The sequence below is a fragment of the Cervus elaphus genome, chromosome X, assembly GCF_910594005.1.
Source record: "Cervus elaphus chromosome X, mCerEla1.1, whole genome shotgun sequence".
NCBI lineage: Eukaryota > Metazoa > Chordata > Mammalia > Artiodactyla > Cervidae > Cervus > Cervus elaphus.
Window position 1 is genome coordinate 82,209,821 of NC_057848.1, and position 15,158 is coordinate 82,224,978.

The 15,158-nt window shown below is 44.7% G+C and overlaps 1 protein-coding gene and 1 long non-coding RNA gene across 5 annotated transcripts; one reads left to right on the top strand and one right to left on the bottom strand.

The window, feature by feature from the left end:
• Nucleotides 1-2,618: 2,618 nt before the first annotated feature.
• ARMCX2 (armadillo repeat containing X-linked 2) lies at nt 2,619-7,118 on the bottom strand. 3 transcript variants are annotated; one of them, XM_043897005.1, is made up of 5 exons: nt 6,984-7,082; nt 6,337-6,567; nt 5,730-5,793; nt 5,329-5,407; nt 2,619-4,975 (listed from the first exon to the last, which is right to left on the bottom strand). In XM_043897005.1, exon 5 carries the CDS (start codon nt 4,856-4,858, stop codon nt 3,029-3,031), a length of 1,830 nt encoding a protein of 609 aa, XP_043752940.1. In that variant the 5' UTR covers nt 4,859-4,975; nt 5,329-5,407; nt 5,730-5,793; nt 6,337-6,567; nt 6,984-7,082; the 3' UTR covers nt 2,619-3,028. The 3 variants fall into 3 exon arrangements, with proteins under 3 accessions (XP_043752940.1, XP_043752938.1, XP_043752939.1); XM_043897003.1 differs by lacking the exon at nt 6,337-6,567 and having other exon boundaries at nt 6,984-7,118; XM_043897004.1 differs by lacking the exons at nt 6,337-6,567; nt 6,984-7,082 and having other exon boundaries at nt 5,730-5,921.
• A 4,983-nt stretch (nt 7,119-12,101) lies between these two features.
• On the top strand, nt 12,102-13,023 carry LOC122690141. Of its 2 annotated transcripts, none has more exons than XR_006339986.1 (2): nt 12,102-12,226; nt 12,731-13,023. It is a non-coding gene; the product is annotated as an uncharacterized LOC122690141 (long non-coding RNA). The 2 variants fall into 2 exon arrangements; XR_006339987.1 differs by having other exon boundaries at nt 12,105-12,232.
• The last annotated feature ends 2,135 nt before the right edge of the window (nt 13,024-15,158 follow it).

A 15,158-nucleotide genomic window follows, 5' to 3' on the forward strand; every position in this document is an offset into this window, starting at 1 on the left:
GATCATGGCATCTGGTCCCATCACTTCATGGCAAAGATGGGGAAATAATGGAAACAGTGACAGACTTTACTTTCTTGGGCTCCAAAATCACTGCAGATGGTGACTGCAGCCATGAAATTAAAAGACCCTTGCTCCTTGAAAGAAAAGTTTTGATAACCTAAGCAGCATATTAAAAAGCAGAGACACTATGCCAACAAAGGTCTGTCTAGTCAAGCCTATGGTTTTTCCAGTAGTCATGTATGGATGTGAGTTGGACTATAAAGAAAGCTGAGTGCCGAAGAATTGATGCTTTTGAACTGTGGTGTTGGAGAAGACTCTTGAGAGTCCCTTGGACTGCAAGGAGATCCAACCAGTCCATCCTAAAGGAAATCAGTCCTGAATATTCACTGAAAGGACTGATGCTGAAGCTGAAACTCCAATACTTTGGCCACCTGATGCGAAGAAGTTACTTCTTGGAAAAGACTCTGATGCCAGGAAAGATTGAAGGCGGGAGGAGAAGGGGATGGTAGAGGATGAGATGGTTGGATGGCATCACCAACTCAATGGACATGAGTTTGAGCAAGCTCGGGGAATTGGTGATGGACAGGGAGGCCTGGCATGCTGCAGTCCACAGGGTCACAAAGAGTCAGATACAACTGAGCGACTGAACTGAACTGAACTGAAAGAATCTTCACTGACTTTTTTGACTGATGCCACAGACTTACATATGGTGAATGTCTTTTCATGACAATAATATAAAAGTACATCGCAGTTTTAATAATAGTTGTATAATATTTTACTGTGTGGACATACTCTTGCATAATATTTTATGTGTGGACATACCTATTGTTTAGTCAATCCCATGGTGCTAGCCATTTAAGTTGCTTCTATTTTTTCTTAGAAACATTGGTCAACTGTGTATAATTGATATTTCTCTGCATACAATTATTTATTTCTCTAGGGAAAAAAAAATCCTACAAGTACAATGCTCCACCGAAAGGCAGGTACATCTTTAGAGCTTCTTATATAGATTACCAAATTGCCATCTAGATAAGTTGTACCAATATATATGCCAACTTGTCCATTTTCTATGTGCTCTCCCTCCCAGGAGTCCCTATCTCTATTTCTGCCACAGCTTACCATACACTTGCTCCAAAATGAAGATTTCATGAGAGGTGTCAGGAAAGCAGGCTGGGTTTGGAAAAATCTCTGCGACTTCTCCCATTTTCTTCTTTCATAGCTTCACTGGGCCAGGGAGTAGAGGAAGGAAGATCTTCCTGCTCTTAAGTCAACTCAGGGGTGGGGGTGGAGTTCCTATAAAGGCCTCACCACTTCCTCTCTTCTAAAAGAAGATTGATCTAAACCTCTAACTTGAGAGGAGTGGGGAAATCACTCTTTGCACACAAGATTCTTTTTGTCACACTTCTCTTTCACATCATTATAAACGGTAACTCAAACAAACAAACCAAAGAAAGAAAGAAATGGTAACTCATTCTGACATTACTTGATTGCCAGAATTGCCCAAGAAAGAGGGCTTTATTTGTCAGACCCTGCACAAGATCATACAATCCTTGCTCTCTGTCAACCTAGAGACAAGACAGCAGATTTTGGTAATTTTTTGAAAAGCACCTCTTATCATTTCCTAACCTTTCCAATAGTCACCACCCTGTTTCACTCCTTATCATCTTATGCTTGGTTTGTCATACATGCTTGCATGCTGAGTCACTTCAATAGTGTCCAACTCTGTGCAGCCCTATGGACCATAGCTTGTCAGGTTCCTCTATCCATTGGATGCTCCAGGCAAGAATACTGGAGCGAGTTGCCATGCCCCCTTCCAGAGGATCTTCCCAACCCAGGGATCAAACCTGCATCTCTTATGTCTCCTGCATTGGCAGGCAGGTTCTTTACCATTAGCACCACCTGGGAAGCCCCCTGGTTTTATCATAACTTCTTAACAAATGTCTCCACACCTAACGCCATCCCAGCTCCAGCCCATTTTGCACATTGCCCCATTATTTTTCCTTTTGCCAAAAGTGTCCAGTAACTCCCAGAAAACGACAGGATCATATTTCAATATTCCAGCTTTCAGTTCAGGATCTTCCCCAAACTTTTCACACCCTAAATTTCCACCTTAGTCTCTCATCACTTCTCTTCCCACAGTTTCCATTCCAGGCAAACTGGTTAACTTCCTGTCACTGGAACAAATTTGCATGTCTTTCTTCAAGCCCTTTCCCCTCCTGGAATGCCCTTCTATGTTTTCTCATGTTGCCCTTTGGGGCCCACCTTAAGTGTGCCCCTCCTCCTTGAAGCTTCCTACCAACCTCTGCTTTGTTTAAACAGATAGCATATATTTGACAATAAGCATATGCCCAAGTACTGTTAGCAATCCTTTTGTATTTGTGTACCTTACCTCTCCAGCTAGATTTTATTTTTTATAATTGAGTCCATTTTAATGAAAGAAAAATATTTTTAGACATGAGTAAGTCTGGATAAAAAATGCATTTAGTTCATCTAAGTAGTGGTTGGCATCATAATTAAAAAAAATTTGATACCCCTAATGCTAATTTAAGAGATGTTTTAAACATCTGAAATTATGAAAAATTCCAGCTAGATTTTATATTCAAGCAAGAAAACCATTCTTTTAATTGACTGAAACATACAATTTTATTAATGATACACAAATGAAGTCTTTGGTGAATAAATTCAAGTCAAAACAGATGATAGAAGTATAGGCTATTCATGATGGACAGGTTCACTGTCAATTCACATAGAGGAATCAGTAAAAATATTTCTATTCAAGCAGCACGATTAAAGTCACAGATGTATTTTTAGGACAAGAGGACTGTTTATTTGGTATTCATAAAATGGTTCAGCTTAGGCTGGAGATAGTCACAGATAACATCACTCTGATTGATACATTATTCAAAACTGGCAGCTGAAAGGATCCCTATACTATATGAGAGGGTGGAAAAGCAGTAACTTTCAATTTTCATTGCTCTCAGACTGCAAAACCTGACATTTCTTCAAGTTTTCGAGAGCACATAGACAATCAGAATTTGTCCACTAGTTTTATAACTTTCACTTTCACCAAGAGGTCATGGTGATCTGCTAAGGCTCGAATTTTCTTAACGCACACTCCAGATGCAGTACATAAGTAAAAAAGGGAGCCTTTATTGAATTCTCTGTAGTTGAATACTTCTGCCCTGAGATTGTCATAGATGATCTCAAATAGAGTCAGGGCATTAATAAGAATTTCTGATTCCACATAAGAATTGTAGAGGGAACTAAATGATGATGGCACTTGGGTACTGAGTAGTTTTTTTAACATATCTGGATTTTCAGCAAAATTCGAAAGTATTTTCAAAATCTCAACCTTGATTTTTCCACCTCCCTGAGATAACAAACGGAAAAAGTTTGCAATAGAATTGACAAGCAGGTGCTGGTAGTCATTAGTAATAGTCATGTTTGTTAAAAATTTTAATCCAACTACCTGTACTGCTGAGTTCAGGTTAGAGGCCATGATGTCATCCATCACTTTATTCATGTATATCTGAAGCCGGCCCTGATTTTCATAATTCTCACTCAGGTTATTCATGGCCATTAAGGCTTTTTCCTTAATGTGAGGATCGGTTTTGTTGATCATGTTGGCAATAATTGGGAGGCCTCCCAACTTGCGAATTGTGTCTTGGTTGCATGAATAATTGGCATTATTGCTCAGAGTGAGCAAAGCTACCTGTTGGATGAAAGGATCATCTGACTTCTGAAGCAAAGCAAGGACTTTCCTGAGATCTCGGACACCCAGAATCTCATCAATTTCATAAGGAAAGGGGCGCTTCTGCATGGGAACAGATCTCCTCCCTTTCCCTTTCTGCTGGGTCTCAGGCTCAGAGTCTGATTCCGATTCTGTGTCTGTCCATCCAGACTCTCCTTCCTCAGAATCAGGAACCTCTGCCAGGAATGCCTGGCCCCCATTAGCAGACGCTGCCGCGGCTGCTGCAGCCCCATCTCCAGGCCGGAAGCCCAGCCCCAGTTCATCTACTTCAACCTTATTTTTCTTGCCCTTGCCCTTGCCTCCAGCCCGGGACCTGGTTACACCCTTAGCTCCACCTTTGGGTACAGCTCCAGTAGCTGACCCGGCCTTAGGTATAGCCCCAGTATGAGCCCCGGGGGTTGCTTTCTTAGGTGCTGCCGCTGTTCTAGAGGACCCTGAAGGCCCAGGAGCCTCTGCAGGCCCAGAAGGCGCTGCTACCCCTAAAGTCGCTGCTGCCCCAGTAGGCATTGCTGGTATGGAAGCCTCCACTGCCTCTGTAGGTTGTGATGCCTCAGTAAGAACTGGCACCCCATGAGGCACCACTGGTGCCCTGGGAGCCTCTGCTGTGCCAGGGGCTTCTGCTAATTTAGGAGCCCCAACCATTGCAGCAGCCTTCGCAGCTGAGGGAGCCATTGCCTCCCAGAGAGACGGTGCCACTGCAGAAGCCACCGTGGCTTCTGATTCAGCTTTAGGCCCCACCCGAGCCCCTTCTGTCTCCTGGGCCTTATTTCCTGCCCCACTCTGGGTCTCGGCACTGGATGCAGCTGGGACCACTGCTTCAGCTCGAGCAGTGTCCAGAGCAAAGGATTCATCCTGAGCCCTTTCCTCTGCCCCAGTGCGGACTGGGGCTGGAGGACTGAATCCTGGCCCAAGGTCAATTGTGAATCCAGCCCTTAGTCCAGCTCTAGCCCTGGTTCCAGTCTCAGCCACAGCCCTGGTCCTGGGTTTAGCCAGTCTCTTCTTCATCATATGGTTTCTTCCCCTGGCATATTTGTAGACACAGTACCAGGCACTGGCCCCAATGACTATCCCAGCAGCTACGCAACCAGCATCCCGAACGCGGCTCATGATGCAGCTGGAGTTAATTCTCTGATCCAGACGTGCCCAAGCGGGGTGCGTGCAAGTCCAGGTGAGGCGCTTCAGCTCAGGCTCGAAATTCTGATGAGGCTGCAATCAAAGCAGGACCTGGGGGTGAAGGATAAAAATGAGGCTTAGGGCTGGCTCACTTCATGCCTAGCCAGGCCTACTTACAGAAGAGTCTGGGGACATAATGCTTGTTGGGTGGGCCAGTACCCAGATATAGCTGTCCAGGCCTCTGTGTGCTGCTTCAGGTCCCTGGTTGTCTGATGTTTTCTCCATCTTTATCCCTAGCCCACCCTGCCCAATATCAACACACCTAATTTCCCAGCACCTAAATGGGGGATGAGAGGCCAAATAGACTTCAGGAAAGTTGGTAGAGAGCCAGAAGGAACCCTAGATTCTTCTCCGATTCCCTCACCCACACCCCAAATATTCCCAGGTGATGCCCATACACTTACCAACTTGCTGGGAGAGCAGGAGCAATTTGCTCTTTTCCACCAGGCTTACAGTTGTGTAGGGCCCAAAAGGCAGAGAGACCTGTGGAAAGATCCCAGAAAAGGGGTTTTGGGCACCTTTGTAGATGGATTCTCTTCTTCTCTTGATTTGAACCCCTGTGAGTAAGTTTCTCCCTCCCAGGGCTCCTCTTTCCTACCATATCTCTTCCTCCTCAAACCCTGATTTAAGAAGGCAAATGCCACACCCCTTTGGCTTCACCAAAAAGAACACATCCAGGGCAAGTGTTTCTTGTAAAGTGGGAGAAGATGAGGGAAGAGAAACCTCTGGCCCCAATTTCTGCTCTGGTTTTTGCCGCATCCATACAAGGGGTTCCCAGACAGTTCCCAGCCCCCCTCACACTGACCTCCAATGATTCAGGGCTGTTTCTCTTTCCCTCAGTTCAGTTACAGCTTCATCCTAAAGACAGACTGAAGAGCAGAAATACAGACAGCAAAACGTTGGAGACTGAGAGCCTGGAGGATAGAACTGACTCAAAACAAGAGTCCCCAGTTGCTTTTTAGCATTCACAAACCAGAATGACAAAGGGCTTCCACCTCTCAACTCCCTCAACTCTTCTCATCCCTCCCCTCCCACCCTAAACCCCGCCCCTGCGCAGACTCCCCAGGCACTCAACCCCTCCTTCCCTTCGCCCCGCCCCCGCCCGCCATTTCTCCCAGACGGCCACACCCCTTCTCCTGCACCGAAACAGGAGGGGGCGGGGCGAGGGTGCCGCGGAGGCTGGTTGGGTCGCTGGACTAAGGGTTATGGCCAAACAATCTAGCATCTCCCTCGTATGACCACCCATCCTTCATGCTCCAGCCCCCAGGCCTGGCATCAGCCAGCAACTGGACCCCAGTGTTTGCCCTTTCGGTTTGAGGGTCGTGATTCTCCACTGTTTCTCTGCTCTGGGCTCCGCTTCCCACCCCTCCATCGCAAACCCCCGTTAACCGCCATTTCTCCCGCCAGCGTACCCGAACTCCTTTTTCAGCACTGAAAAAACAGGGGTGAAGGGCTGTATGGGCCAGTGATGTCTGGAAAGCAGCCTAGGACTTAGCACAGCGGTTTCTCTCAGGGTCTTCCTGTAAAGCCCAGAGCCAACCCGCCATCTCCCCTACAAATGCTGTCACACCCATTTCCTAGCACCCCAAAGGACTGGGGGCCGGCCGGGGAGGAGGTGTGGGGGCAGTGGTCGAGGGAGGTATCTGAAAAGTGAGAGTGGGAGTGAATAAGCCGGATTGTTTACTAATTGCGTGCCCCTCGGATCACCCTTTCCCCAACCTCCCCACTGGCCTTATATGCGCTGCCACGTTTATTTCTCTTCCCTCCTCCTCTCAAAACTGTATGGGATGTGGGGTGCGGGGCCTGAGTGTCAGAAACAAAACCAGAAAAACACTGGCTGAGAGAGGAAGTGAGCGGATTCTCTGCAAGTATGTCTGCGTCTTTATGTTCCCCCCTCCCCCGCTCCCCGCCGCCCACCAAAATGAGCTGCGACTAAGCGCGGGGGTCTGGAGAGTCGGCCAGGGGCGGGCGAGGTGGAGATACCCGCGGCCTCAGACTCCTGCATCTCTGTGCTACCCCCTATTCAGGGGTGCCGGGTCATGGCCACCCTCACACCCACCTGCCCGGATCTGGGGGGATTTTCTCCTCCTCCTCCGCGCCTGGGTTAAACGCACGGCAGTGCACAGCGCAATAGAGTTGGTACCCAGAGGAGAACGGAGGACGGCGGTCAGAGCTTTAAGTATCTTTGCTAACGTCAGCTCCTGGTCACGTGAGGGCTGCATCGCCAGTAAGCTTGGGGCCCCAATTTCCACTCCCACCAAGAGCAGGAGCCCCTCCTTTACCCCCACTAGCACCTCACCCTACCCCATCAGGTAGTGTCACTCTTTTTTTTTTTTTTTTTTTGGTCTTTACCACAAGTAGCCTGTTCTCCCTGTGTTAGAATTTTGCCTTTCTCTGGTTACCGGAGAGGGGATGGCATCTTCTTGGAGGGCTATTGACAATTTTTTATGTTTTTGTCGGGAATTCTCTCATCCTTTCTTGAGCAGCTAAACACTCTCCCCTCGCTCCACCCCCAGTCCCCCATGCACTACTGCCCACAGTCGACCCCTGCTCCAGTATAGGTAGGGGGTAGAGTGTCAGAAAGGAGACAGGGAATGGTAGTGCGGTCTTTACTTCTGTAATACTTCTCTGTTTTGTTTTGTTTTGTTTTTTAAGCTGTTACCACCCTTCATTATTATAGTAAGAAAATATAAGAAAACAAGAATTCAGTGTGGGAAGCAGCAGCAACAACAAAAAAAGAGTAGACATGTTCTAGAAAAAAGATCTCCCACTAATATTGAAAGGCACCATTAATTTTGGTTAATTTTTACCACATAGAAAATTCTATTGGCTGCATAGGAAATAGTTTTCAAAGCATGGTAAGGTATTTGCATATCTAAAAATAGAATTTTTCTCAACAAGTGTGTTTCCATACCATCTGTAAATTGATCTATGGAGAGATGTTCAGTTGTCTGATCTTATTTATTTTGGACAAATAATATCCTACTTTTTCTCCTTCTGGGACAGCTTTTAAGTTGGATAAATAAATGATCCTGTCTTGTTCTGGTAGAGAAGCACATTTATTTCATGTTCCCAAACCGTTGCTGCCTGCTGTGTGAACCTCTTGAAATTTGATGGCTGCAACCATGACAGTTTTGATCACCTGTCCCTGGATCAGGTTCCAGTTTTGTGATTCCAGCTCTGGGCAAAAAGAATAGCTCTTGTACGAAGAAAATGATGGATATGAGGGATGCAGATATGGTCAACTCCTTCCAGTCCAGTCAAGAAGGGAGGGAGGAAGGCACTTGCCCTCCCACCTCTCCTATATTCCAGTGCCTCTCATCCTCTGGCACCTGACTTTGTTGCTTACCTCAAAAGTATATATGGACAGGTGACTAAGGTGGTAAATGTCATATTTACTCAGATGACCAACTTGAGTAAGTGCCTTTGGCTTCCTTCCTCCCTCCCTCACAGTGGTAACTTAGGGATTCAGAGAAAGGATTGCTGTTCCCACCTACCCCTGCAGTCGAGGGTTTCCATGAAGGTTGCTGGGGAAAGCACCCAGGCCTGCCTGCCCTGCTCTGCCCTGATTCATGGTGGCCCAATTAACCTTGTTCCTTATGCTGTCTGCTGCTACCACCTGACCTGAGAGGTGCAGCCTGCTTGCCTCTCACCTCTGGCCACCTTACCTCAGGGCATCCAGGGGGAACCCAACCTTGCTGCTGGGTCACTGCCCAAAGCCCACAACTACCAAGGTACTTCCTCAGCCAAATGTATGCCTGGGCCCCAGATATTCTCCCCACTGACCATCCTAATTAACCCAGAGTAAGTGTTTTCAACTGGTCACCTGTGTTCTAGGTGAATTGTATGCAAGGTTTTGTTTTTGAGTGTATGTGTGATAAAATGCATTTTGGGGGAGGGGGGAAGGGGAGGAGAATAAAAGTCATTGACCTCCTCAGTTTCCCAAGGGATCTTGGGTCCCTGCCCTATATATTAAGAATATATACAATGACCAAGAGAGTCTGCGTTTCTAAAATAGTCCAGATTAGGAATATCCTGTTTTTTTTCTAGTAATAAAAGTAATGTACATATATGTGAGTACTAAGTTGCTTCAGTTGTGTCCAACCATGTGCGACCCTATGGACTGTAGCCTACTAGGCTCCTCTGTTCATGGGATTCTCCAGGCAAGAATACTGGAGTTGGTTGCCATGTCCTCCTCCAGGGGATCTCCCCGACCCAGGGATTGAACCCACAGTCTCTTATGTCTCCTGCATTGGCAGGCGGGTTCTTTACCACTAGTGCCACCTGGGAAGCCCCAGTGTATGTATAAATTAGTGGTTACAAATATTCAAAACAATAAGGAAATGTATAGTATTCAGGGAGAGAGCTCCATGATCTCTTTTCCATTGTTAGTTGCTGCTAAAGATTCCCAGCTTTCTTTTTATGCACATATTAGTAAGTGCATTTGTTGTCATTAATCAACTTCTGAATTGAACAAGAATAAACAATAATCATTTGGAATTTGTATTGTAATTGCAATAAATCTGCAGATTAATTTGAGGAATATTAGCATCTTAACATTGAGACTTCCCCTCCAGGAAAATATGTCTCCATTTTGCTCAGATCTATTTTTATGTTTGTTAATCAAATATTGTAAGTTTCTTCAGCTAAGTAATTCCTATTAATTGTTAGATTTTTCCTAGGTATTAGAAGTTTATGTTGCAGAAATGCTATTCCTTTCTCCAATTATAATTTCTTAAAGGTGATTTTCTGCTTAAGGAAAATGTTCTACTATTATATAGTTATTTTGTATCTGCCAGTTTCTGTGTTCTGTCTGATTGATTCCAATTCTTTTCTGGTGATGCTTTTGGTTTTTCCAGGTATGTATACATAACCATCTTCACATGATGATTTTTTTTACATTTCTTCCTTTCTAATATTTATAACTTTTCCCTTTTTCTTTTCTGCATGTGTTATAAGGACGAGAACTATGTTGAGTAATGGTGGTGCTTGAGAACCTTCTGATCTTGTTCTTGAAAAAAATGGGAATACCTCTTATGTTTCATCTTTTAGTGTAACTTTTGCTGTTTCTGATACATTTTATGTTTTTCAAGGTTACTTTTACTTGTGTTTATCAGTACTTCACAAAAAGTAGAAGGAAATAATATCAGTGAGTAGAGGTTAACTCACAAGTTCTGTGGTCTTGGTAGCCCACAAAGATGGAGGAATCTGCTAGGTCAGAAGGGCCTCTGATATAGTCTTCATCAGACTAAGACTATTTTATGTGCCCAGTCGCTCAGTCACTCTTTGTGACCGCATGCACTGTAGCCCACCAGGCTCCTCTGTCCATGCAATCTTCCAGGCAAAAATACTGGAGTGGGTTGCCACTTTCTACTCCAGGGGATCTTCCCTACCCAGGGACTGAACCCGCATCTCTTGTGTCTCCTACATTGGCAGGTGGATTCTTTACCACTAGTGCCACCTGGGAAGCCCATTTTCTTTTCATTAATTTAATTTAATCTAATTTAACCAATAATAATTCATTAAATTATAAATATATAATTATTTACTACATAAGCCAAGTTTCCGCTATTCCTTTCATATATATATATATATATACATACATACACATATATATTCATACATACATATATATACATACATACATATATACATACATACATATATATATACATACATACATATATATACATACATACATATATATATACATATACATATTTAAATTTAGGACTGCCTGAATCAGTTTATCAAATACTTTAATTGTATGTTTTTTTTTTCCTTCCTCAGTTTGCTGTTGCAATGACGATGTAGATAAACCAGTCTCCATGTCACTCTAGTCTCCCTATAGTTTATTCTCACTACCTCCCCCAATTCAAACTCCCAACCCACTTTCCCTGGTTTAGAGTAAATGCAGATGTCCTCACTACAACTGACAAGGGCCTATTCTCTTAACCTTATTACCTTTCTGCTTCATCTTCTACTGCTCTCTCTTTCACTCAGTGATTCCAGCCTCAATGATGTTCCTGGAACATACTGGGCTTGTTACTTCCACAGAGCCTTTGCATCTGCTTGTCCTCCTGCCTGGCATATTCTTCCCCCAGATGTTACCACACTTAGATCCTTCACTGACTTCAGGTCTTTACTCAAAGGTCACCTTTCTAGTGATGCCTTCTCTGGTCACCCTGAAAAGTTATCTGAAAGTTTAACCTGTCTCAACTTTTCATATCTCCTTTTCCTGCTTTTAATTTTTTTTTTAGTATGTATCACTAATAGTATATTTTATATATATATGTATGTATATGTATTATTTATTTGCTTTTTTATTGTCTGTCTCTCTCATTACAATGTAAAGGCCACATGATTTAGAGATTTAGCTCTGTTTTATTCACCCTTGTAACCACAGAATGTATAACAATGCATGGTATGTAAGAGGTCTCAGTAAATATGTTGAATAAATGAATAAATAAAGCAATGGCTTTCCAACATTTCACTTGCAGTGACTCTCATGAAGTCCAGAAATAAAGCCAGTTGGTTATGCTATATTAGCAGATTTGTAAACTCTCAAGTAAATAATTAGCTAAATCAGGGACTTATCATGTGACTAGATGTAGAAGATATTAAGAGTGCTTTGAGTGGCATATATGGAACTCATAATAGAATGATTGTTTATGAGACATGTCTTTATAAAAAAGTAATCTTTTTCTTCACATGTGAAAGTAGTTCTATCATTATTTTGCCACAATAAAATTTGCATTATAAAAAAAGAAACAGAATACTGCTAACAAGAAAATAAAATCCATTCCTACTCTCTGCTTCCTTTCCTGCCACCCCTTCCCCCATCCCTATTTCCAGGTATTTTCAGGACTGCAGAGGTGAACATTAATGATTCCAAAGAAAAAGGGTGGAGGGAGCAGGGAAAAGGACAGGACCATTCCCTAGAGAAGCAGTAGAATTGGCCAGGAGCCCAAGAGAAAATGTTGCCTTTTCTAATAATCAAAGACAACACGTTTGTTGGGTGTGCAATGACTAAAAAGAGGGACAGCGTCCTGTGTGGTGCTGGGGGGACAGGAGGAGGGGGCTGGAAGGGGGCGGGTCACCCTCTGCTTGGCTAATAATAGGAGGGGAAATTTGGGACCCTGAACTCACCCGTGACGTAGCTTCACGTGACTAGGAGCCTGTGTGCTGAAGTCGGTCCAGATAGCGGTTCAGGTAAACGACTCTCGATTTCGTTGGAGGTGGTGTGACTGTGGTCAGGGAAGGAGGACAAGAGGAAACCCGTCCTGATTCCCTCCGCTCACGGTGAGGGTGGGTATTGATCGGAGACTCTTGAAATGAGGGTGAAGGGTAGATTTTCGAGTTTGGAGGGGCTTCTCAGTCTCCTCGACCCTCCCACCCTCGACCCCGGTCAGAGTCACCCGAACCCAGCTCCTTTTTGTGTTCTGCCTTGTAAAAGACAGCTGAAAAGGGGGACTCCCGCGGGCAGAGGGGAGGGGAGGAGGAGACTAGCGGGGAGTGGGGCCATGGGCGGGGCGGGGGGATGGGTGTGAGGTGAGAGACAGGCCTGAATACCTGGACTGACAGGAAAAGTTCCGGGTTTGAGCCCACATTGAGCTGTTGGTGCGTTCACTGTATTCACTGCAGCACTGAGTGCCCATTGTCTCCTATCTGTTTCTGCCTGGTTCTCGCTTTGGTTTGTCCCTGTCTGCTGGTCCATCTACCAGTGGGTTGATGATGCAAAAGAAAAAGCAGCTTAACGCCTCATTTTCTTCTTCCCTCTCCGCCCCCAACACCCCCGCCCCCTAGATCCGGCTAGTTTGCGGTTTCAGACTCCTGCATCCAGGCGGCTCTCCTTGGCCAACGAGAGTCCCCTGAGAGTTTCGCTCGGCTGCAGCATGGGCCGTGCTCAGAATTTGGGCTTGATGGCAACAGGCCTGGTGGTCGGCGCTGGCTCCTGGTACTACATATACCGACTGACGTTGGGAGAGCAGAATAAGAAGAGACCTGCTGATTCGAAAGACGTTAATCCTGCCTACAAAAAGTTTAGAAAATACAGAAAACTGTAAGGAAGAAAATAAAAATAAATCACCAATAATTGCTATTCCTTGTCTTTCTGTCTGTGTAAGAATGTGGATGTGTGTGTTTAACATTATTGAAACTATACTGTGTATGATATCCTGGAATTATTTTTTTTCCAGGTTACATTGTAGGGTATGCCTTTCATCAGTTAATGAATATGCTTCATAAACAGTCTTTGAACAGATTGTTTCATAATAACATCATAATCTTCTCCCTTTGCTGGGCTTTCAGATAGGAAAGAAATATTAGATATCTTAATTTTCTACAAAATAACTGTGGTGGATCAGTGATAAAGAATCCGCCTGCCAGTGCAGGAGACAGAGAAGACTCAGGTTCGATCCCTGGGTTGGTAAGATCCCCTGGAGGAGAAAATGGTAACCCACTCCAGTATTCTTGCTTGGGAAATTCCATGGACAGAGGAGCTTGGAAGGCTACAAGCTCGTGGGGTCACAAAGCATGGGACATGACTGAGCACACACACACACATAGAGAAAGTCTACATAGACTTTTGCAGGGATGTCTTTCCATACTAGTTATAGCTGTGATATCCATCATTCTTGTTTTCAGAAGGACCAGTTAGGTAGCTTTGGTGCCATGCTTGGCATAGAGGGCATAGGAATTTGGTGAGACTGACAGCCTTGGGTAGGACCTAGCCTTGCAGGAGCATCATAAGGCCAGCAGCTTTTATTTCCTCCTCTTTTCTTTGGGCTGTCAGGAAGCAGGCAAGTGGTCTCATCTATTCAAGGGACCCTGAGATCTCTCCCGTTTTCCATTGAGTGGGAGAAGGGATTTCTTTTTAGTATGAGGGAAATCCTTCACTCCCTGAGCTTCATTTTTCACAATGGATTTGGGGTTTGGAGGAAATAAAACCTGGGAAATCCTGCCACAAACTTTCTCTGAGGCAAGGAAGTACAAAATTGGCAGGACTGAGAAAGGGAGAGCAGGGAACACAGACAACCATAGAAATGAAACAAATTAAAATCTTAAGTGAGGTTCTCTAGAAGCAGAGCCTGACATGGGGCTTCTTCTGAAAGTGGTTTGACAGTGTTCTCAGATGAAACATATATGGAGATGAGAGGTACAGGACAGGACAGGGGAAGAAACTAGGCATAGCTGTTCAGCTGAAATGTAGCCTCAGCTTGAGTCCAGGGCAGCTTTGGGATGTGAAGGGCATCATAGAACTGATCCATTTTGAGACAAAGAAGCCAAGTTTCTATCCACCAACTGAAAGTCTTTTATCCATCCATCAATTGGTGAGTTGGTAAGAGAGGAAAGGGGTTTTAGCTCCAAGATATCCTCTTACAAGGGTGTGGCTATGAATTTTTAGCAACCAATGTTCATAGCAACTGAGTGGGGTGGCTGTAACTAGCCTAGGAAGTAGAATCTGGGCAGGGCATCAATAGTGTCTTCTTCCCTGGTGGCTCAGATGATAAAGAATCTACCTGCAATGCAGGAGACCCGGGTTCAATCCCTGGGTTGGGAAGATCCCCTGGAGGGGGAAATGGCAACCCACTCCAATATTCTTGACTGGGAAATCCTGTGAACAGGGGAGCCTGGTAGGCTACAGTCCATGGGATCCAAAGAGTCACTGGACATGACTTAGTGACTAAACCACCACCACCACCACCACCACCAACAACAACCCCCTTAACTATAACTAGCCAGTCTGCATTCTTGGAATGAAAATGTGTTTCCTATCCATGTGAACTTCCCATCAGGAAGCCTTAACTTCAGCATTACTAGCTGCAGAGTTATTTCATGGGTGTGGTCTATCAGGAAATGCCCAGCTTCTCCATAAACAACACAAAAAGAGGAGAGTGCTGCTACTTCTCCAGTCTCCTAGTAGTTGTCTCAGAAACGCTTTCTCTCAGAGGCTAATTTTCTCTCTACAACCTAAGTAAGGATCAAATCTCCTTCAATACATGAATTTTGGAGGGGTAATGTGTAGCACGCAGTTTAGCACCTTGGAAAAATATGTTCTGCCTATGAGATTGGAGGCTAGTACAAAGGTTGAGAGATGTTTAGATATAGGATAGGATGTATGGCTCTAGTCCAATTAGAACAGGCCTTGTCAGGTGTTAAATTGGCTGCCATACAACTCTCTTCCAAATTCTTGAAACTAGTGGAGAAGGTGCTAGAGGAAGGGCAGGTGTTA

What these genes read in the sequence shown, in the direction of transcription:
- ARMCX2 (XM_043897003.1), bottom strand. Translation starts at nt 4,858, where the DNA reads ATGAGCCGCGTTCGGGATGCTGGTTGCGTAGCTGCTGGGATAGTCATT.